This window comes from Chelon labrosus, assembly GCF_963514085.1.
Source record: "Chelon labrosus genome assembly, chromosome: 1".
Taxonomy (NCBI): Eukaryota; Metazoa; Chordata; class Actinopteri; order Mugiliformes; family Mugilidae; genus Chelon; species Chelon labrosus.
In genome coordinates this window covers 8,781,579-8,805,216 of record NC_140337.1, presented here as the reverse complement: position 1 = coordinate 8,805,216, position 23,638 = coordinate 8,781,579, and the positions used below count along the sequence as shown (strand labels likewise).

Genomic DNA, 23,638 nt, shown 5'->3' with positions numbered 1-23,638 from the left:
AGCTGTGTGATTTTTTTTTTTTTTTTTTTCTTTTTTGGCGCACCGCCTTTTACTTTATTTCTCCGTGGGTGAGCAGTGTGTGCTTGTTTTCGTGGCACCTCCCCGCTCCTCCTTAGATCTCGTTGCCCCTTGTATCTTCCAGGCTGCACCATGCATTTCTTCCACACCACCTGGCTCTTATAGTTAGGGCAGGATACCGAGGTTTCTCTCCTTGCCGACTCCCTCCAGCCTTGGTTTGGACTCCGGACCGTGCGTCATGCCGCGACACCTGAAGCGCTCACCGGTTCCCTTGCAGGAGCGCATGGTTCCTTTGTAACTGGATCTACCTTGTTTTTTTTTGTTTTTTTGTTCTTTCTTTTAAAGGAGAGGTGGGCATGCTCTCCTCGTCTCTGGAGAACATTTGCATAAAGCAGAAGAAAGTAGAAAGAGAAGATTGAGCAGCAGCGACAGAAGGAGGGAGAGATAATCTCAGAGACTGTAATTTACTTGTAGATGTTTGATCAGGCCACGACTATGGGCGATGGGAACCACCGCTGTGGACCCAACCCACTGTGTCCGGACAGGATGGAGACAAAGTGCCGCGCCGAGATTGGGAGCCGGTCCCCGGTGCAGAGCTCCACCGACACCCCGGGGACGTCAGCGTCCACCCCGACGTCCTCCAGCGAAGACGGACACGACAAACTTTTGGGAGTGGACCCTGACTACTGTCGGAGGATATTAGTGAGGGGTAAGTGGACAAAAACAAAACGAGCAGTGGTGCTTAATTCTGTGCGTAAAAGTAGCGGGCTGCTCACACTGTCTGTGTGAGTTTCCATCAAAAAAATCAAAAACAGTTTTAACTTAGCTGTTATTTCATCCACAGTTATCAAGAATAGTGAACAATAACTCTCCTGATCATACGGTAACCTTCTAAACCCTGCTGTCTCCTCATCTACAGTGGAGACTGTCAGTGAAATGAATTAATAGATTTAAATTTGTGGACAAAACCTCATTGATCGTAATATTTACTTACATAAAACTATCAAAATGCGCCTGTAAAAATATTACAACTTTGAAACGTTTTCTTTTATTTATTTATTATTCTCTTAAAGGGACACACTAGTTTATCTACACTCAAAACTTTGTGTTAAAGTTGAAACCAAAAACACATACTCTAATTTCTAGATAATTTCTAGTGTAGAGAGGACTATAAAACGCTTCTGCTGTTAACTTTAACCATATATAAATGTAAATATACATGCATATACTTCACTATTATTATTATTTTTCACAAGTATCAATAGGAAATCTCTCAATAAATTATTGACGGGCTCAGGCCACACCTTTGTTCCTGTGGATATATAAAATATTGATTGGCCCAATCACTGATGGAAACAAGGAAATGCACCTTCAATTAAATGCCTATTTTTTCTTGTTCATATATGAGTTTATCTGTATCTAAAGCATATATGTGTTCAGATGTTTAAAATTAGACCCGAGGGAGTAAAAATGAAAACAAAAAGCCCCTCAGCAACACGTAGCTTCATCAGATTCACCCCTGGCTCCGGTGCTGCTCACACAAGGTAAAAATAAAAAAAAATAAAAAATAAATAAATAAAATAAAAATAACAGCCAATGTTAAGCAGTGTGTGTTTTAGGTTCTCAGTAGCTGATTGGCTCCTGTTTTTGCTCCAATATTATGATAATGAGCACAAGAATAATTGTTGAGTCCACGCCCTCCTGCAGCAGGCCAGTGGTCCCTAAGTGATTTAAAAAGAAATTCAGAAATTTAAGTAAATATGAAATAAAATATCTGTTGTCATCAGCTTTTTATTTATTTTTATTTTTTCAAGAATACTGGTTGTTTAAGTATGCATATAAACACACTCAAATATTTTGAGAATGTTTGCTAATTAAATTTGGAAAATTAAACTGTGCAGTAAATTGTTATTTTATATGCATGTAAAGGCCATTTGTCATAATTATTTTAGCACATAACATCAGTGTTATAAACTGGGTGAGGGGAAGGAAAAATCTGAATTAAATATGAGAAATGTTTTAAATTCTGAGTCATCGTGTAGCTTCCTGCATATGTTAGATTTATTTATTTTTTTTAAACTAAGGCTTTCCAAGATAACATGTCTGCAGGTTTCTCTCCATTCATAATTCCATAAAGAAAATGGATAAAACTTAATTTGTGACTGATATTTTGCTGGGATATTTTCTTCAGGGGTGCTTAACTGTTTACTGTGGACACAATCAATATGTCAGCCTATAAATTCTCTGTTAATGCGGCGGCTATTGTTACTGCTGGCTGGTTGGTTTTGTCTTTTATTGAACGTTTAGTGGTGCTGTGTCATGTGTTATGCAGAAGCAGAACATTTAGTTGGAAAACAATGAATTTAACACAGTAATTAAAGATTGTTATACAGTGAAGGACACACACACACAGAGCGAGAGAGGAGAGAAAATACGTACGTGGATGCAAAAAATCTAAAATCACTAGAGCTTCACTAGAGGTGCATGAAAGTATTAATTTGAAATTTAGATATTTATTATTATATTTAGTGTATGGTGGAACTATTGTCCTTCCACAATTTGTTTCTGGACCTCCCCAACGCGTACAACTCGATGTGTGTTTTGTCTATGAGGTAGAGAGGCACTCATTCATCATCTGTTAAAATTTGTGAATGATAATCATCGAGTTAAATATACAGTCTACATTGTGCTTCATCAGTCGATGGTTAATGGTGTTTTTTGGTGGGGAAGTAGCTTTTAGGACAGATTTGTGACCGGCTTCGTAGAGATACTTTACACTTTGTCCTGGACGCCCGCAGAGCGAGGATTTATTTTTTTTTTTTTTAAAGCTGAGCCTGGGTGCTCCGGTTTTACGCAAAGCGACCGGGGTCACCGAGAGGTCAGCAGGTCTCAGTGCTGCCGCTGTTTTCCTTCTCTGCCTGCAACTGTTTCCACAGTTTGAGCTGTTAATTGGCTTTGGGACCAACGATAAAATATGCAAATGCATTGTTCCGTATGCTTGTATTTATTAGGAAGATTTTGCCTCTCTGTTGACGAATTCCGTTTGCCTGGTGACACTTTACGCAAAGACGCCATACATGCGTAAAGATGGAAACCTCGTAGGCGTGATTCATCATATAGCTCAGGCCTGGAGGCTAGCCAAACACTTAGGAAAATATGTCTGTGGCACCGTGATTGAAAGATCTTTTTGGAACAGATGAATTTCGTACAGTATATTATTAAGTGTTTTAATTCTGCTGGAAAAGCAAAAACAACTTAAGATTGTATCTTTTACGCAACGATTCCCCTTTTAATGCACCTGTTGTATTTTACCAAAATGTTTTGTTTTCTTTTTCATTCTTTCAAATTAAGTCAATGCACTTGCAGACGCGCCTATACAAATAATCTACTTGACAACTACAATAAAAAAATAAAATGAATTAAAAAAAAAAAAGAAGAGGAAAATAAATCAAGTTTTACGCACAGTATATGTATGCTTAATCTGACAGTTAGTCATGGCCTTCATATGGAAACTTTAAGGGCGCTCGGTTCATTCACTTTTGTTTCATATTTAATTCAGGGCTCTTCATATTTTAGTGGGCTGCATATTTTATGAGTTCAAAACCTCGGACAAAGAGGAGGTCTTGTCTGGCCTGCGCGTCCACTCCATGTGATAAATATGAACAAATACTCTTGGACTGTGCTGCGTGTATAAAAATTCTAAAACCGTTAATGAAAGCACAATTAACGTAACACGACGTCATTTTATTTTTATTGTTATTATTATTATTATTATTATTACGTTGGATCCAGGGACACCCCGCCCTGACAGACTATTTCGGTACAGAGTATGTTCCTAACACTAAAACAACAGCAATAACATTACATTTGATTTAAAATAAGGCATTCATTTTGCATTCTTTAGTAGCCTCGATGTGCAACTCTTCACATGTGAAGTTAGATACATCTATTTCTTTTTAATTGATTCATAATACTAATAACAATAATGACAGTAAAACAACAACAGCAACATTAATGTGAACAGGCTGTTCAGAGTGAAGCGCTGTTGTCCAACTAGTGTTTTGGGCTCACAGGAAAATATGCAATGCAGATATAGACCCAGTCAACCAGGTAATGTACGTTTATTTTATGGTGTCCTATAAATCTTAGCATAAATCTACCTGCAATGCCTCGATTAACCGACTTAATTCGTGTCGTGTCTCATGAAAACTGGACTTTTTTTAAATAATTTATAATTATATTCAAGTTTCGGTAAGGTTTAACACACTTTATTCTATTTTAAGTGTCATATGATAAATAATAAGCCTAAATTGAAGCAGTGTTAACGAATGGACTCAACACAGTAACCTGGGCTAACTATAAGACTCGGGCATTGTTACGCACACGCAAGAAAAAAAAAAAAAAAGAAACTTGAATATCAGCAAAATTAAATACACTTTTAACCTTTTATTTGCTGTTATTTTTAATAAACATTGGTGTAGTTAGCTATAATAAAAGTAGTCTTACTTTACTGAACATGTCTGTTAGCATGTTATCTTACCTTGTGTTAAAAATGGCTCAAACAGTGCGCCTCCGTCTATTTTTTTTCCCTCCCTGACGCCCTTAGCCTATACCTCTAACCATAGATATTACATCGTTGTAGTGTTATTAAGTGCGTTTATGTAGCCTAGCTTAAACCTCATGAAAGTTGACTCACTTTAAATTTTAGCCAGGTAATTTAAAATAACTGACTCATTTTTTTCCCTTTGAGCAGACGCCAAAGGCACCATCCGAGAGATCGTGCTGCCGAAAGGCCTCGATCTGGACCGGCCCAAACGCACGCGGACCTCCTTCACCGCTGAGCAGCTGTACCGGCTCGAGCTCGAGTTCCAGCGGTGCCAATATGTGGTGGGGCGCGAGCGCACCGAGCTGGCCCGGCAGTTGAACCTCTCCGAGACGCAGGTAAGTGCTAAACAGATGGATAGCCGGTTGCTAGCCAACAATACGCCTAGCCTATAGCATAGTTTCATAATGTTTGTGACCTCTAGTGGTTACCTAATTTAATACTTCGTTTGCTAACGCAGGTGGTTTCAATTAGCATTAGCTATATATATATATATATATATATTTTTTTTCCCTGAGTTGGTCACAGGTGCGGCAGACGCTTTAATTGGTTCCTCAGCCAATCAGAACTCAGATTTGGAAAACAAAGCCCCGCCCTAAACTGTTTTCACAACTGATTACATGTAAGGGCCTTACCCAAGTGCACAACGGCATGTTTACAGGACAGGATGTTTGATTTCAAATTAAATGTATAGCCCACTGCACATAGGAGTAAACAAAAATCAATCAAATCACCCATAAACAAACCACAGGGGTGTGTGAGAACCCGTCAATAGGCTACAGGCCTGTGGAGAGCACGAAGCTTATTAGGCTAACAGGCTAAAGTATAGCCTCATGTTTACACGGTGTATTTAGACGAGCCCATTAATTTATTTAGGCTATACCACAAGTCACATTTTAAGACTTTAAAATGCATGGTGTCTAGCATTATTCACATAAAAAATGGGCAGTATTTTTGTTTATTTTTTGTTTGTTTTTATTAAAACCAGCCTCAACATTAGATGAGTTACCACCTCTATGACACGAAGGACGTTTAGATGATGACAGTGCTACGAGATTAAATTGTATCTGCAGGTGTGTGACAAGACGAGTTCATTTTAAATAAATATAAATTTAATAAATATTCTGAACAAGGACAAAACATAAGTAAAAACTTACCTGCAGTACAAATAGCATGTCGTTTATTTGGTTGTGCCTGAATTCAAAATAAAAGTCGCATCAAAACGTAGTAAAAATCGGTAGAAAATGTTCAGCAGCTGTTGTCTTTGAAGCACTGCAGACATTTCATGGAAGTCATGGCGCGCTTCATTCAAACCTTGACGAAGCACCAGAGGCCCAACCCCTCTGTGTTCATCATGAGCGTCATGGCTTTGTGGAGCTATGCTGCAGCTATGAGCTGCAGAGCAGAGACGTTTCTATTCGAGCATATAGAAATGTGTTAAAGGATATAAACAGTTGGATAAAATGCATAACCTCGACACCTTAACCAAAAATAACCTTTATAGATGAATAAAACATGATCTATGTAGGTTTATATAGTAGGCTAGCTTGTAGCATTAGCACCTATCCCAGAAATTCAAGATTTACGTTTAAAAGGCCATTCTCTTGAAAAACACATACATTACCTACTGTAATAAATATATATTTTATTATCTTTAAACGCAAGAGTTAATGCTAAACGCTGACTTTGCTAAACGCTGACATACCACCTCAATAGGTAGGCTACACTAGTAAAAACATGAATGTATTCTAACAGTCCTAAATCCATTTATGACTCTTATAGCGTTTAGTCTATGTTGAAACGGAGTCAGAAATGTGGTGATTCAACTGTATGATTATTTTGGAGGATGTAAATGTGGTGCTGTTGAGGTGTATTGAAATAAAGTGTTTCTGTTACTTAGCCAGGTCCACTGACTAAAATGGGGTTGCCAAAATAATAGAAACGTGTGTCGGTACAACACAACACAACACAACACGGTCCAATACAAACCACAGCCTCCAAAATGAATACAAAGTTGAATCAACAGCTCTCTCATTTATTTTTAAACAAATGCTGAATACCATAACCTTCTTGAAAATAAGATTTAATGCAGGTCTGACACATCAGAATGCACCTGTTTTCACTAGTGTAGCCTACATAACGAACTGGCAACAGAGTGTAAGGAGCTGTAGCCTACTTGGTAACGAAAAAATATTTATGTTCGCATATGTAAAGGCTTCCTCCTCTCACCTTCCCAAAAATGTAGCTAGCCAAAACCACAGAAAACATAAGTTTTTCAACAACAAAAACAAAAATGAACCCACAAAACAAAATTATTAGGAATATTTTTGTCCCGTTCATTTAATTTTTTGACCGTATGTCCAGATAAATAACATGAAGCTGGTTTGGAGGCCGTTAGCGCATTGCAGACTCAATTGTGACACTTGTTGCAACTAAACTGCGGGCTGTGGACTAAACCAACTATAATATCTAACCACAGAAAACGTAAACGTTAGTGGTGGGATGGAGATGTGTGGGGATGGGGAGGGGTGGCTTTGGGAGCACAGAGCAGCCACTGTGGCCCTCATTAGTGCTGACTCTAAGGGTGTTAATGGGAGAGCCTTAGCTTCCTGCTGCTGCTGAGGAGACGCAGGGCAGCGGAGGATTGGCTGAATGAATCCGGAGGGCCTTCGAGTGAGAGCAAAATGTAAATAATAAGAAGTCTCTTCGATAATGATGCAAATGATTAAAGCCATGTTTTAATGCTACGCGCTACAGAAGCAGCTTTTAAGCTGATTGAAAGGCTTTTAGTTGGCATTAGTGGAGGTTTCTCTCTCATTACGATCTTCTTTAGTTGCACCTTTTTAAACGAGCACGGCATTCAAGGCTAATCAGGCAAAATCGCTAAAGGAAGATGGGAGCTCTAAAAGTTTAAGGCAAGCTTTTAAGCAGCGGTTTTCTTTCAGGTGACTTACGATTTCTGTTGATGAGTTCCCTACTGAATGTTTTCTCAGGAAATAGTCTGATTTTAGTTTCTAAATGAAAGACGCATATATAGCCATATATTTTAATTTATAAAATTTCCATAAATACATCCTCTTCCGTTCCTACTCTGTTCCAGAGTGAGATTGTGTCTGTTGGAGGACAAACACATTTTTCACCGCTTAGTTGAGTTTGGAAGTTGGCAAAAGACACAGTGGCTTTACTTCAAAGAAACAAAAGGCTTTGGAACTTGGAGTAATTTCTTCTACATTCTGTTTTGAACACAACACTCTTTAAGCCTTAGTTGAACTAATTATCTCCTGGATTATTACTAGGATCCAGAAGTTCAAAACGAAATACTGAAATCAGCAGATTCGTCTGCAACTCAGTGGCACTTACAAACCTTTCGATCTATTTTTCTTTTTTTCGATCAGACATATATTCCACTTTGTGGTGCCAAGTTCTTGTCCTCGCTGTATCTTATTTTTTTGTTTTTATTTATTCATTCAACCTCAAGCAAACCTCCCTGAAGGCATTTATAGAATTATTATGAAAGCGTCAAACTTTATATAGACGCCATATAAATCACTTTATCAGTGACTGTAACACAAATACTGATTACACTAATATGGGAGGTTGGATAGTGTTGGAAAGTGTTTTTTTTTAACAATGTTTGGGGGTTTGTTCATTGACCCATTCGGTAACTCCAGTCAGTTTGGTCATGGTATTCAAACTGATCACGCAACGAGGCAGCAGACATTGGACCCACGCACACGGAATAGAGTTAAAATCATCATCAATCAGGTCTTTATGAAAAAGAAATAAATTAGAAATGTGTGTAGTGTAGTTCTTTCAAAAATAACTTTAGCCATGATGGAAGTAATCATATGAATTCTTAGAAGCATGAAAATACACCCACTAACTACAGGACTTTTTTTATATTATATTTAAAATCGTGTTGTTGTTTTTTTTGGTATTTTTATGGTCACAAAAAGAGAGTTTTTTGATTTATAAAAACCTTTGAAACCTTTTCTTCGATTAAATCACGCGCAACAAAAATACTCCCATTGTCCAACAAGCAAGAAAGGTAAATATAAGAAGTAAAATGTGAATATAAGCATCTAAAAGCGAGTGGAGCCTATTTATTGAGGAGGTGCTGTTGATGTGGGGCCAAAATATAAATATAGCCTAAATTATTCAGTAAAACTTTAAGATACGTTAGTATAGTGTTTTTACTTTAATACCTAATAATCTAAAACGTGTACGCGCAAAATCAAACCCTAAAGTCCTTGGGTTCACTCAATTAAACAAAATAATAATAATAATAATCGAAATTGGCTTCAATTTAGAGACAACAAGGTGCAGATTTATTGCCGTATCTTTTTAAATTCGTACTACAATGATTCAGTACATTTTTCTGGTATAATTTGATCTCATTCTGATGGTCTACAGTCGGCCAAACCGCGCGCAAGGAGACGCGTATTTGTTTATTAGTAGCTGCAGCATCGCGATAACACCCGATAACTCTTCCTGCGCTCAGTCATCAGTCTGCTGTAACGCGTTACTCAGATATCCGTTACCTGCTCGGAGCTCTCCCTTCATCCCGGCAGGTGGCTCCCCGCTACAGGATAACACGGCAGGAGGGGGTGACGCACACACGCACACACACGCACGGGATCCTCCATCACCTTTATGATCAGTTCCATGGATTATCACAGTTTCAGCTCTTATTTTCAAAGTATATTATCCCTACACGTGGAGGTTAGTAATTTAGGTCTGCATGCGTTATTTTTATGGGGAATTCCTGTCCTAAACAATACCCTAAAAAACTTTTTTCATGAATCCCATTCATGTTTTACACACATCTATAGACTAAAAAAAATATCCAAGGACTTTCCTGGCAGCATTTTTCTCATCATATATTTTCCCCACATGTCTTCTCTGTATCAGAGGACATTTAAGGACACCACGCTGTTAAGCTCCCTCTCCGTCATCCAGCCGATGTTTAAGGTCCCATTATATCAGTCTATAGTTGTTTGCATCCATTCCACAGAGAAGCTATGGATTTAATTGCTGCTTCACTACATTAAACTGGTCTAATCCTGCAGCAAAAGGGGGAGAGAGCGCTCAAATCACATTTAATCTTGAATGTAAAGCTGGCTGAAGGACGCACAGATGTGGGCTGATGTTTCTGTTTGTCTTGCTTCTTTGTCACAGATGTTTCGAAACGCACTGAAGATGGATTTTGATTTCATTCTCCTCCAAAGTCTTTGTGAATGGCAGTTCAAACATGTGTGAAAAACCAAAAATGCTTAGCTTTTGCTGCTGTGCTTTATCTAATAATTAAATTCAAAAAAGGAAGGACACTGCATTGAAAGCTTTGTTGTTGTTCTGTGACATGGCGTAGTTACTTTCGCTCTAAATGGAGAATTTAATCATATAAATGTGAGTGCAGAAAATACAGATTTGTTAATGATGTGGAATAAATTGAATTATGAAAAATATCAGAAAGTTCTACGCACACAGAACATTTTTGCAAACTGTTACACTGGCCTTTACAACCTATTAAATCCAGAGGCTAGTGTAATAGAAATCGTCTTTATTCAGTTTATATTTGAATGTCACATTTGTTGTCTGTTGGATGCACAGCGTTGTTTTCATGTTAACTTTACAGGAGCGTTCTGGACTTTGAAGTCAGTTTGTAGTATTCATGCAATGATTTACCCAAGCTAGAATTTGCGTTTTTACCGCAAAGCCGTTGGATTCATGCATACACAACAATATCACCAAGCCCTTCACCATCAAAGGTGCCTATGAGCAATATAAATTAACTGTCATATTTGTTAGTCAGTACTTGAATTCAATTCATTTTTATTCCATTCACTGACACTGAGACAGCAGGTACAAAAAAAACCCCGAAACGTTATATAATGACAGCATTAAGATATTTTAGTGTACGACCAGCCAGAACACGAGTGAGCCTCACTGATGCAGACACACTTGGTATGATTCGGGCCCAGCGTCCACTTTAAAGTAAAGCGGCCAACCTCTAACAGGTGTATGAGTCACAAACGCTCAGCGTCACACTTCTGTTTAATGTCCTCCTCGTGTGTCTTCTCTCTCAGGCGAACGATTTCTTGATACAGAACAGCCTCGGGCACCGTTTCAAATGACGCTTCCTGTTGCTGTGTTTTTGCCTCGTGGCTTTCTATACCACGGGGAGATTTGAACTCTGGCCTGACCTCAGATCACACACAGGCTCTGCAGAAAGCCAGGTGACCGTTACATGACCTCTTATAAAACCAGGTAAATCTAGATCTAAAAGAACTTACAGCAGCTTGTGCAACTTGACTTGAGGATTATAATATGATAAGACATGATAATTCTTTAGGCCTTATTAGGTTCACGATTATGAAAAGATTAATAAACATTTTCACCTCTAAAAACATATAACGATTATTTGTTTGACTGGTTTCCTCTACACACTAAAGTATCCCTGGAATCCATCTATCTGTTTTCCTCTGCAGGCCGACGAAAAACGATGACAAGTTGTGTTTATGTGTGTGTCTACTTACAGTGAATGTCCTCGTTGTGCGTATTGTTCTCCATGACGGCCCAGACAGACGGTGTCTGGCCACTTGTCTGGAGCGTAGAGGACCCGTCCATGACGTATAGCCGCGCAGATGTAGCAGAGAGGCGGCCTCACAGTACGAGGATTGTCCAAACACTCAGAACAGAGAAAGAGATAGGAAGGGAGGCCGGCGGACGGGCAGATAGGCTGACAGACACTTGCTGCCTTTGTGCTCTCTGTTTTGACTTGGTGTTGTAAAGAAACAAACTCTTCCCTCTTACCAAAAAAGGACCATCATATTTTAAATGAGACCTTTTGTCCAATGATGGTCAGGAAGAAACCTGTAAGGCTCTGATTATCTAATCAACTGATTAGATAATCAGAAGAACATAATAGCAATTATGTCTTAGTTGCCTTTGTCCTTAATCACTCTCTCAGATTGAATTGACTTACTTCATCAGCTTCTGGCAGAATGAAGAGTGTGTGAAGCCAAGGATAGTGTAATTTTCCAAACATATGGAGCAACATGTAATCCTTCAACTGATGTGGAAATAGGAAATCAGCAAAATTGGACACAAGAGGTTTTCACTTTTTACACACAATCAAGTGTGAACCCGCGCTGCCAGACAATCAGAGCGGTCAAAGGTTGTTCACGCAGCCATTTTGTGGCACTTGCCAGGCAAATGAGAAACAGTGAGGGAGCGTGCAGACATCCTCCGGGCTCTACCAGTGCGTACGTTTAAAAGTGTCAAATAATTACAGTGAATTAAGAGTACAACATTTGTTTCTGAAATGTTGTGGGGCATTAAGAGTCAGATGAATAAATTAATGTCAAATATGCACATGAAGTAAAAAGTGGCTTCACAATCACTCAAAAAAATAGGCATTAAAAATGGAATAAACTTAATGAAGAGCAACAGAGGAGGGATCCCCACACAGATATGCAGCAGATTTCGTGTGCACAGACATAAAATACAGGAATAAGTGTGTCGGGCTTTATATGATAAAAAATAAATAAATAATAATAATAATACAAGAAATGTCTCGGTTGGTTAAGTCAGACATTTTGGGCATCATAAGGCCGCGTGGCAAAGAAACAGCCTTACATTTCATGCCGAAGGTGATGGAAAATTTGAGCGACTGCAGGGTGACGAGCAAGAAAAGTCATGGAGCACATCCAAGCCCCTGTTGACTTTTTTTTGACGAATGAGCACGGCACATCTTTAAAATGACTGTATGAGAAGGGAGGGAGGAGGTAAAAGCTGTTATCTAAACCTGGGGGGGGTTCTCCCGGGTGGGATGAGGGCAGTCAATGGACAGAGGACAGGAGGGAGGGGCAAGAGAGAGAGAGAGGGAGGGATGAAGCGAGAGAAAGAGGTGGGCCTCATAACGGTCCCAAGTGCTTTTGCGTTAAGGAGGATTAGGCGGCCATATCTACCAGCGATTCTATAAGACGGAGTTAACCCCTGGCTGAACCTGGCTGAACATGCTCTGGTTTAGAGGTCAGGTGAATCGTGGTGATGGCGATGACGATACTGTAACTGTTCGGAGGAGTGTTCTTGTTGTAAGGAGGATGATGTAAGGAAGGTGAGGTCAGGTAATGAGGACAGAAAGTGGGCAGAAAGAAAGGGGGCATTGTTCTGTCCTGCATCAATGATGGATGTGTTTATGGAAAATGACTTGTAATGCAGCGCCAGGGGGGATGTTGTACTTCATAACCCACTGACATCAGAGTGAAGAGTGAATAGAGATGTAATCACTATGCTGAAATAACTTTAAAGATTTATAATACAAGAAAATAATACATAATAACCAATACTGCAATATATAAAGCTTTTTAACGTGACATATGTTTTTTGGTTTTTTTTAGGACTGAAGCACTGGATCAAAAAAAATAGCTTGATACCAAAAAAAGCTTTAAAATGCCTGAAATTAATAATATAATTCAGCTGTAACACTTAAACCACTTTGAGCCAGGGTTGGCAAATCTTCAAATTCCCAGAAACAATAGTGAGGTCGTGTCCTTTTTAAAACAATGCTTCCACAGTGCTCCAGAGTAAAAGCGTGTAATGCAAATGACTAAACAGGTTGGAGGTGAACCAAAGAGGAAAACTGTCTGCGAGCAAATATGAATGACACTCGTTTAAAAGGGTTTGCTGACTGGGATGATCTCATAGTGGAGGATTATTCCAGAGTTTAGGTGCCAAGGCAGGAACATCGCATACATTTTTGGTGTTTTGCTTAATTTTAGGACAAAAATGAACCAACTTTAGGCACTCCAAGTTATTAAACATGTTAAATCTCATTCTCTCTCTCTTTTTTTATATAGGATCATATTTATTGATCGGTAAAAAGCTTAACTAAACCAAAAAAATAGCAGAAAAGCCGAAATTTAGAAAAGATGATAGCAGTTTTATTAATATAACCACGAGCCATTTTAATAAAAGCCTGTTATGTTGATCCTTCACACACAGTTGAGTAGGTCTTTGGTCCGGCCCATTATCTGGTTTAGCTTCTTTCGTAATGGCAGCCGTCGTCCCATCTCGTACACTACAGCTGAGTGACCACTGGCTCATAACATTACATATACGTAGTTGAGTATTCACTGGTCCGTTACGTACAGTTCACTGGCCCCTGGTGTGCCTGGTACAATCTCCACGGAGAAAAAAAAAAAGAGTTTTCGTTGTGCGGTGGTCACATGCCTGGCATCAGGGGGTCTGAACAGGGTCACGATGGGAGCACCGAGCCACTGCAGGGGTCAGGGAAAGTGTGAAAGAGTCACCGAGTGTCCTTCTTAAAGGCAATCCCGTGTTTCACTGTGCATCATACAGCCGGCGGGAGAGTGTGTTTTAGGCAAATAATGCTTTCTATCATCATAGCTTATGGCGATGTGACGAAGCATCGAGGTTAGGAGATTAAAAAAATAAATAAAATCTTTTGTTTATTCCTATTTCCTCCTCATCATTAACTCACCGCGTTGGGGCAAAGCGGAGCTGAGCTGATTGATTGAACACGCATATGGATGTCCACTTGATCTGTACACTGGGCCTTGATCTGGCTTAACCTTTCTACCTCTAGCCCAGTTCGCCCGACGCTGTGTTTGCAGCTGCCCCGATTCACAGAGCGGGCCTCTGATTGGCTGACCTCTGCCTCTGACTGGTTTGTGTATTCATGCGTGCCGACCAGATCATTTACCTCCCTGACCTTGAAATCACCCCGCCCCGTCTGCGTTAACACCCATCGTTTTCATCTGGATCCCCTACCTTACGCATTTTCCCCCGACCCACCCGAGTCTGATCACTATCTGGTTTTACAGCTCTTAAAAAGTCTAAACAGCAGCTTAATTCAGCTGTTTACTGTCCCTTTTCTGAGCTATTTAAGTATGTACATCTTAGATAGGAACCAATAGGATTTAGTCTGGGAGCCACAGACAGTGTACGGAAGACGGACGAGACTTATCCTTTAATAGCAGCTGTTTACTCATCATTAAGACTGTGGAAGGGTTACACCCTTTATTCATGATGCACCATGTAATAATCCTCTATATGTTTATCCTATAAACACAACGGCATGGATATCAGATGACAAGGTGAAAAAGTTAAAATTTAACTCACTGCTACACATTTTTTATTTATCACATCCATCCCTCCATCCACCTCCACCTGCCTCCATCCGCCCTCACCTGGGTCCTAAATGCCCCAGCAGGCCAGAGTGCATGGGTGCCTGGCGCAGAGGGTGAACCCGGGGCAAATGCAGGTCACTCTAGAGCCAGATCTCCCTGGGTAATCTCTGCCCCAGCTTTGAACCCTGGATCCCATTAAAAAGGATTTACATCAAATAGTGTAGATGTACCAAAGGCAGATTTGCTTTCTTCTCTTCCCATCATTTTCCCTCTCTAATAAAATCCCTGTCAAACACCAATAAGCTTTTTTTTCCCCCCGCTTTTTTATTTCCTAGCAGAGGAGAGGCGGACTGCGATGTCAGCGTCACGCCCACAGCGCGGGGATAAAGGGAAGGGATTGGTCGGGAGTTTCAGCTGTAGCGAGGGATGTGGATGTTTGGCAGGCGCTGGCGCACGAGTAAAATATAGATCTCAGAGAGGCAGCGTGTGAGCTAATGAGGAAGAAATTTAGCCTGAGAGGAAGGAGAAGAAGCAGCTACGAGGATCATTTCGGCTGCTTATCCCACCCTCCCGTTGTCTCTCCCCCCATCTCCCTTCTTATCTCCATCTCTGCCGCCCCTCCCTCTGTGCCTCCTCTGGGTCTTTGCAGTAAGACTTGCTGGCGTCAGTATTCCTCTCTGAGCTGTGGGATCCTCTCCGATCTCATTATTTGTGTCGTGATCATTTGCTGAATCTATTCTCTCACTTGTCCTAGCTACGTGTTGAGCCTGCCTTTACAGTGCATTGATACTGTAGATAATGCCAGCAAGCCTGATTACTTCCACACAAGACCAGGTTTATAACCTGTGCCACATAGTTTGCAGATGCCAGATGCCAAGTTGACAGATGCAGGTGGTTTAGTTTACATGTGGCCCACTGGACAAGACTGTAAGAAGTTTGAAATTTGAATAGTAAAATGGAGACTCTCTTGATAAATATCACTGATTAAAAACACTTTGATTTACATCCAGAGTCAAGCATCAGTTTCAGTGCAGGAAGTAACTATTGTGCCTTTATAAGTAAAAGAGAGATAAATATGTAGAGAGGACGAAAGTATTTATGTTGGTGGTAGGCTTTCATCCACAATCTCCAGTTTACCATGACGTTTCCTTAACATTAACAGAGTACTAATTATTTATGTGGTGTAATGTTTCCATCCATTTTTATACGTGCTTTAAAAACCTTGAAGTAAGAAAGAATCACCAAATGTCCTTCCAAGTTTGGCAGATTAAACCAACATTTCTATTCTTGTCTGGTGGTGACGCGTCTCAACCGTCAGTGGCCACATTCACATGGACGATATTTATTCAGCTCGACTGACGTCAGTCGGATTAGTGATTCCATCTTGACATGGACGCTAATGAAAATGAACTGATAACGTATATGGGTATGCCTTTACATGTACAAAAACATTCCAACATAGAATTTAACATTTTCTACATACAGTTCTGCTGTGGACCATTGATGTGCTGGAAATACAACAGAAGAAGAACATTAAATTCATTCAGCAGAAGAAGAAGAAGAAGACGACGACAACCCATGTTTTCAGGGTTAGGGTTAGGGTTAGTGTCGTCGTCTTTGCTTCAACTCTTGCTTGAACAACTGGTTGTTTCTGTCTCACCGCCTGATGTTTACTCCACGTTGGGGGACAGAAAGAGTGGATTTATTCCAACCAGAGAGAAATGATCTCATCAAGCGTTTACATGGCTCTACTGAAAGGATTACCAAAGGTGTACATCTCAATTCGATTGGTCTTTTCTGATTCAGGTGGTTACAAAGAGGAATTTTCATTCTGATTATCAGTGTAGACATTTTATGCTAAAACACTCCACAAACATCAGGGATTCCTTTTTGGAAAGCTATGTGGAGCTCAGTCTCTTGTACTGCTTGTATTCGTCTGCTCAGTTTCAGTGCCTCTGATCGCAACGTAGGTTCAGCACTGGGCAAAGGTTTTCTAAGCTTTCTGAACTTTCTGATTCCTTTTGGGAACAATTTGAATTCATTTTCTTTTTCTTTCTATCACTAACTTGGATCAAAACAAGCAGGCTACTGGTTGATGAATTATTGCGCTGCCCCCCTGCATGCTGCACTCTGACACACAGTTAACCGTGGGGCTCGCTGCATCTCGGCCTGGATCGGATGCATATTTAATGTGCGTGACTTCTCTCGGAGGTGGCTCTACGTGCAGCGATCTCCCGTGACCCCTCCGTGCCCTCTAATCATCGCCCCACCCAGCCCCAACTCTTCCACACGCTATACATTAAAGCCGCAGTATGCTGCGCTCCATCAATTAAACATGGCGGACGAGGACAGGCAGAGTTCCGCGAGCTTGTTGAAATCTGCTGCGGGTGGCGTGATGGCTTGTGTGGGGAAACGCAGAGGACCCTTAAAAGTGATGACACTCATGAAGGTTTTTGTTCGGTGAATTTTACATTTGCCACTTCTATAGTCAGCCGAGCCTGCACTACCTTGCTGTTTCTCTGTCTCAGCTGGGTTCAAGCTGATATTTCCACTCTGGTGTGCAGCTTTGATATCCCTGTCCACCCCCCTATGTGCATTCATAGCCTTTTAGATCCATGAAGTGTGAGAAAAGGTAAAGTGCAACCGTGGTCACATGTACACAGGAAAACAACAGGGGTGATCCAATAGCCGTTTCCAAGGGATTACAGTATCGCCGCTTGCTCTGCATGGATTTATGCGTGTAAACGAAGGTGTTGCGTGCTCTTACCGCTTGCAGCTTCTCACAGAACATACTGCATTGTGAATCCACATCAAGCAGAGATCAGAAAGAAGGCAGTCACACGTGTGTTCAGCCTGTGGAAAAAAAAAAAAAAAACTTTTGGGCATAAAGAGGATAATGCCAGGATGTGAAGCATTACGTGAGTTGGGCTTATGTAAAAGCAAATGTGTCCATCAGTTCCCTGCATAAATCACCAGTGTTGAAAAGAAGAAAACCGTTTTGACAGCTCATAACTTATGGAACACAGCAGGAATAGAAGTGTCTTAGGAATATTCAAAAGACGTAGGAGGATTCTTTTTTTTTTCTTTTTAAACTGAGGTTAAATCTGATGATTGTAAATTTGATTCTGAAGCGTCTGCTTGTGTTGTTGCAGGTCAAGGTGTGGTTCCAAAACCGCCGAACCAAGCAGAAGAAGGACACCACCAAGGATTCAGACAAACGCTCGTCCACCACATCAGAGTCTTTGGCCACCTGCAACATCCTCCGCCTCCTGGAGCAGGGCCGCCTCCTGTCGGGCCCCGCCCCGCCGCCCAACTCCCTGCTGGGGCCGCCAGCTCATCCTGCGAACGGCTCCCTGCTGAGCAGCCCGGGTGGCGGCTCCTCCGCTTCTCCTGGGATCAGCAGCAGCACTCCTCCCAGTTCCCTACCAGGAGGGACATTCGGTCTTTCGCTGCCTTCGCTGGGGGGCACCCCGCCGTCACCACGGCTGGGTGTCCCGCCGCCGCACTCCCTTTGCTTCTCCATGCCGCTGCTCGGGGGCGCTCACCATGAACTGACGTCCGCCTACGGTTGCGGCTCTTCAGCTTTTGAGCCCTACATGAGGCTAGACAGGAAAGAGGCAGACCTGGGTGGGAAGAAGACAGTTTCTTAAGTAACACGTCCCTCTTTTAGGGACCACAGGGGACTGGGACTTGTCTTTGTCAGAACTTTTCCCCTCCGTCTCTCGCCCTGCCACCTGTTTGACACTTGAGCGGCTGCAGACAGGCAAAGAAAGCATCCTGGGTCATGAGAAATGTCTAAAAGGAAGTGACTGGTCCGCTTTCTTGCGGCACCATTTTGTGCCACGGCACTGTTTAGCACACCGACACAAAATGGTGAAAAGAACTCGATGTGGCAGAAAGTGATGATTCCACTCCACCACATTAAAAAAAAAAAAAAAAAGAAAGAAAAAGAAGAAGGAAAACTTGTGAATTTTTGCAAAGATGCTGTGTGTGTGTGTGTTGCGTGAAACCCTGACAGACATTGACAGATGTTTTTATCTCCACTCTCTTTGCAGTGGTTTTAAGTGACTCTTCACTTTTTGTCCAGTGAGTTTGTGTGTGTGCTTTTTCTCTCTATACAGGCCTTCATTTACTGTTCAGGAAAAAAAAAAAATATATTACTTGACATGGACATTTCAGATTGAATCACTGTCTGAATGAGGAGAGCGGTATTTCAAAGAGCAGTATGTACACATTTCTATTCCTGTACAAGTGGCCATGTTTAATTTTAGTTGATGTGCTATCACAGTAGAAAGAAACACTGGAAAAAAAAAAAAAAAGAATCGTAGCATTTTAATATCAGTCTGTTTGGTGTCCAGCCGTAGTTTTTTGTAAATTCTTTATTTGGTTGTGTTCGTGTATGAAACAATATGTGGTAGGATCTGGACAAAACGGTGCAAAAAAAAAAAAAAAAAATCACATATCTAGATCTGATAGTTTAATATAAAAGGACTCGGGGAGGAAGACGAGTTGTTGCGCGAGGAGGCTGGTTAGAGTCTGCCAAAGCATTTACGGATAAAGCTTTGGAGGGGCCGCGTTTCGCCCTCCAATCAGGTGAAGCAGGTCAAGGTGAGGCTGAGAGAGAACGGCCTCTGAAGCCAGATTAAGACTGACTCACAGGTGTCACAGTTTGGTCTAAAACACGCTCTTTACACACTCCGGATCCGGTCTTTGGACAATTTTGTATTTAAAGCACCAAACCTCAAACTTCTGCATCTTGTTTATCGTGGTGGTGGTGGTGGTGGTTACTCTAGCGCTGCAGCTCTGGATGATAAATTGACTCGTTTGCCGACAGAAAATTAATCTGTCAAACAATTTGTATCATCTAAAAGATCTTTTAGGTCATTTTTGAAGCAGAAAAACCAAATTCATGCTATAAATAAGTAGCTGTCGGATTAGCTCATGACAGAAACAAATGCTAGTTTCAACACTAGTTGGGTTGAGGAACGTAGGATTTGCTGCTTTCTCCTTTTTACGAGTTTAGTGTTTGTTTTCCCATTTAAATTCCGCCATTATGTCTATAATCTTAATGTCTTTCACACATGTTCATGGTGCATTAAGCCGCAGCGTCACATGAGAAAATCCGAGCGTTTATCCTGTTCTGATGTACGATGACATTTGGCTCGCCCTCCTGCTTTTTACACTTCACCTTTACCTTTCCTTTTGAAAAGATTCTCCCTCGTTGAAAGCACTTTATGTTTGAAGGTTCCTATACATCCTCCTGCACCTATTTTTGCTTTAGAAGCCATTTTACAAAATCCCTACTGGAAAAAAAACAAAAAAAACTCTCTAGTCTAACTCAGCTTTCACACCTTTAGTGGGCCGGAGTCGGTTTATTCGGAGGAATTCAAAATCAAACTTTAGTTGAGCTGTTTTTAATTAACTGATTCCAAGCTGACCCCAGTGTGTTCGGACCGAGGAAGCGTACGTTAAATTCGTTCGGAAAAGAGAGACGGACAAAAAATGGAAAGATCAGCTGTTTTTATATTTCCCTTCCCCATGAGATGCCATTTGTCCGTGCTTCCTTGTAGCCCAAAGAAAATGAAATCTCACCTGCGAGAACCTGCAATTCGCAGCAGTTTGCCCTCAATTTGTGCGTGTCAGATGAGTTATCGCCCCCTTTTCAGTCCGGTCTCTTGTCTGTTCTCCCATGCGCCTATTCATTTCTAGATTCCGCCTCACTTTGAGTTATTATTCTTTTTTTTTCTTACCTGATTGCTTTCTCGCCGTATGAAAAACAGAAACGAGCCTACAAGTAAAGGCCAGAAAACAACCCGAGCATGTTTTGCAGCTTCAGATACATTTCTTGGAGAGGTTCTGACCTCGGCCTGTGAAAGCCCCCGCGTCTGTTGGCTCACCGGGCCTTTTTGCACCCGTGTAGCAGCGGCTGGTAGCCTGTGATGTTGTCGTGTTTAGACCCAAGCATCGTTGCGAAAACCCTTGTCATCTACTCTTTGCAGCGGTGCTGTTGTTGAACGCTGTATTATTTCCTATAAGCAACATCCATAATTCACACGCTCCGGCATTAAATATTGAGCAGAGAGATGGAGCTGAGAGGTCAGGAGGCCTGCTTCTCATGGAAGGCTGCTTTTACACATCCACCTTATTTGTCTTTACTCACAACTGAGTCGTTTTGTTTCCCTGCTGTGTCATAAGTAAAGTAGCCTCCTTTTTTTTCAGGATATATTTTAGTTTTTATTTCAGATTTTATTGTCTTTAGCCGCACAAGATAGTCGATACAGGAGCTCTTAACTAGCAACGCTTGCTTATTCTCAGTTACCTCTCAGTGAATGTGACATTAAAGGAGGATCATATATTGAAGGAAAGGTTTTTTTGTTTTTTGTGGTGCAGTGATTACGAAAGAAATCTTCTCCACGTTTCCACTGAGCACTGACTCCTTCTCCTGTCACTGTGCGGTGGGTGTTTTGTAACGTAAATCTCGCAGTTTTCTGTATCGTGCGCTCAGCTCGGTAGGCGAAGGATTCAGACAGTCAAAGGAGTGAGGCGCCGCTTCTCTTCCGTAAAGAGAGAAGGAATGTTGTAAAGCCTTGCGTCGGTTGAACAAAGCCTTGTGTTTTTGGTTTGGGTTTCTACATTCGGTTCTTTTTTTTTTCTGCTTCTTAAAACTTCTTTTTTTTTTTTTTCTTTCTTCTGAATCCAGCTGAGTGGAAGTGTTGCTCTTGTTGTGTGCGATCCGTGACATCCTGCACTTGTCGAGGTTTTATCACCACTTCAGAAACTTTTACGGGAGCCTCTTGCGGCTCACGCTACTGCATCAGGATTTTCTTGAGTCCTTTGAGATTGTGTGAAAATCTGACTTTTATTTTAAAAACAAATTCAGATTCAGCCTGGTTTTCTCCTTTTGTTTTTGTTATGCACAGTAAAGGTCTTGCATAGGCCCTACCTAACTTCTTTTCTTTGAGCAGTAAAACGTACTTAATGTCAAGCTAATGGCACCAGCTACTACTTACGATGAACAGACTCTATGTACATAGATATAAATTTATATATAAATATATATAAATGGGTCTTTGCACAAGTTATCTCCATGTCTGCTCCATGTGATTTTAACAGGAAAAACAAAATGTGAAAGAAAGTTCAGAAAAAAAAAGACTTTATATATGCTTTACAATTCTTTGTCTCATTAACATTTTGCACTTATTTAAAGAGGCTTACTTCTGTTTCTGGACTGACAGAGCGGTTTTTCAAGCTCGGCCAGGATATTGTACAATATGTATATGTATTTTTATTCATATGCATATAAATATATGTCTATGTAATTTGCTTCCTGTGTTCTGTTCTTTATTCTCTCACTTGAGTCAAGGGAAAAAATCCAACATGTATGTATGAAAGGCTGGGATAGGCTCCTTCCCCCCACAACCCTTCACAGGACAAGCGGTTACAGAAGATGAATGAATGAATGAATGTATGTATGAACGAAAAAAAATAGAAAATAGGTAATTTCACAATTTACTGTGATTACCATTCGTCTCACAAGTAAAAATACCTTTTTTGTAATCAGTCCAAGAATTTTCCAAGCATGACCGACATCTGCGAGTTCGAGCTCTCTCTATTCACTCAGAGGATTGTGGATGTGCCTTTGCTTGTTTACAGCTTTATTAAAAACCTTGGCCTTTTCTTTCACTGTGGCAAATCAAGGCAGTGGACGTTTCACCTCTTCAGGTCTTCCCTGGGGCCTTTAAATTCCTTGCACTTTTAATTATGTTTTGGTTCGGATGGTGGCGCACAAAGACTCAATTGACATGCCCTTGGGACATTAATTGGATGAGAATATACTTCACAAAATGGGAGATGACACGGGTGATTCCGCATTCTGCCTCTCCGAAATGAATCTGATACTTTTTTTTCATTGCGAAAATATGTGTTCATTAAAAAGTCAAACTAGTTGGGAGAACATCCTGATTGCAGGTGACTCCACAAGTTTTATTTACACCGCGCAAAATGTCAGAGAGCAGCTGGCGGATAGCTGCAGGGCCGCTAAAAAGCCTTCTAGCGTGGAAAGCAAAAGTCATTATTCCCTTCAAAGAACAGGTTTAAACCTAAAAGACTGAATGGCATTGGAATATACACAAAAATATCATTTTTTAATCAAAAAGTTCCAGAAAGTTCAAGTCATTTGCACTCTAAAAATGAACCGATCCTCTGGTTTGTGATGTAATTTCTGCACAAAAAAAGAGACAAGAAGCGCGTTATTTTCATTGGGATTATTCATTATAAAATGTTATAAGTTATAAATGAATAACTTGTTTGAAATGCATGTTTGAACAGATTTTAGTCAAGGAGAAAAAGACCAAAAAAAGAAAGAAAAGATTTCTGATCACCCCAGTGCATGCAGTAATCTACGGTATCCAAATACTGTTTAAACCTCGATTACACGGAACAGAATACAGTCTCTAGTGCTAATATTAAAATTACTTCTTTCATTTTGACTCAGTGAATGCTGTACAAACATTGAAGGTATGGGTTTATACCATTATACCATTGTTCAAACTACACCCTCATAACCTGGAAAAAAAAAAAAAAAAAAAAAAAGGCTAACTCTAACACTAGTTTCAAAAAATTAAAAAACATCCCCTCAAGTGAATCATAGAAATCTTTTGTGCAGTCAGAAATCACAACAAACATTACATTAGAGTTAAATGTAATACAACTTGCAATAAATGAATAAAATAAGCAACTTCAATATCCACAGTTTCTTTAATGCAAATACTCAGAACAATGCAAAGTTTCAGAAGCAATACATGTTCATCTTTCTTCTTTCTACATTTGTTGTTGCATGCTGCAGTGATAAAAAGGAAATTGG

General features: G+C 40.5%; 1 protein-coding gene across 1 annotated transcript; it reads left to right on the top strand.

Moving 5' to 3' along the window:
• Positions 1–20,478, top strand: vax2 (ventral anterior homeobox 2). Its single transcript, XM_084567585.1, has 3 exons — positions 1–727; positions 4,772–4,959; positions 17,928–20,478. The coding sequence occupies exons 1-3, from the start codon at positions 493–495 to the stop codon at positions 18,423–18,425; spliced, it is 921 nt and encodes a 306-aa protein (XP_084423711.1). The 5' UTR covers positions 1–492; the 3' UTR covers positions 18,426–20,478.
• The last annotated feature ends 3,160 nt before the right edge of the window (positions 20,479–23,638 follow it).

What these genes read in the sequence shown, in the direction of transcription:
- vax2 (XM_084567585.1), top strand. Translation starts at nt 493, where the DNA reads ATGTTTGATCAGGCCACGACTATGGGCGATGGGAACCACCGCTGTGGA. An exon ending in TCGGAGGATATTAGTGAGGG is followed by an intron (nt 728 to 4,771) that starts GTAAGTGGACAA and finishes CCCTTTGAGCAG; the next exon opens with ACGCCAAAGGCACCATCCGA. An exon ending in TGAACCTCTCCGAGACGCAG is followed by an intron (nt 4,960 to 17,927) that starts GTAAGTGCTAAA and finishes GTGTTGTTGCAG; the next exon opens with GTCAAGGTGTGGTTCCAAAA.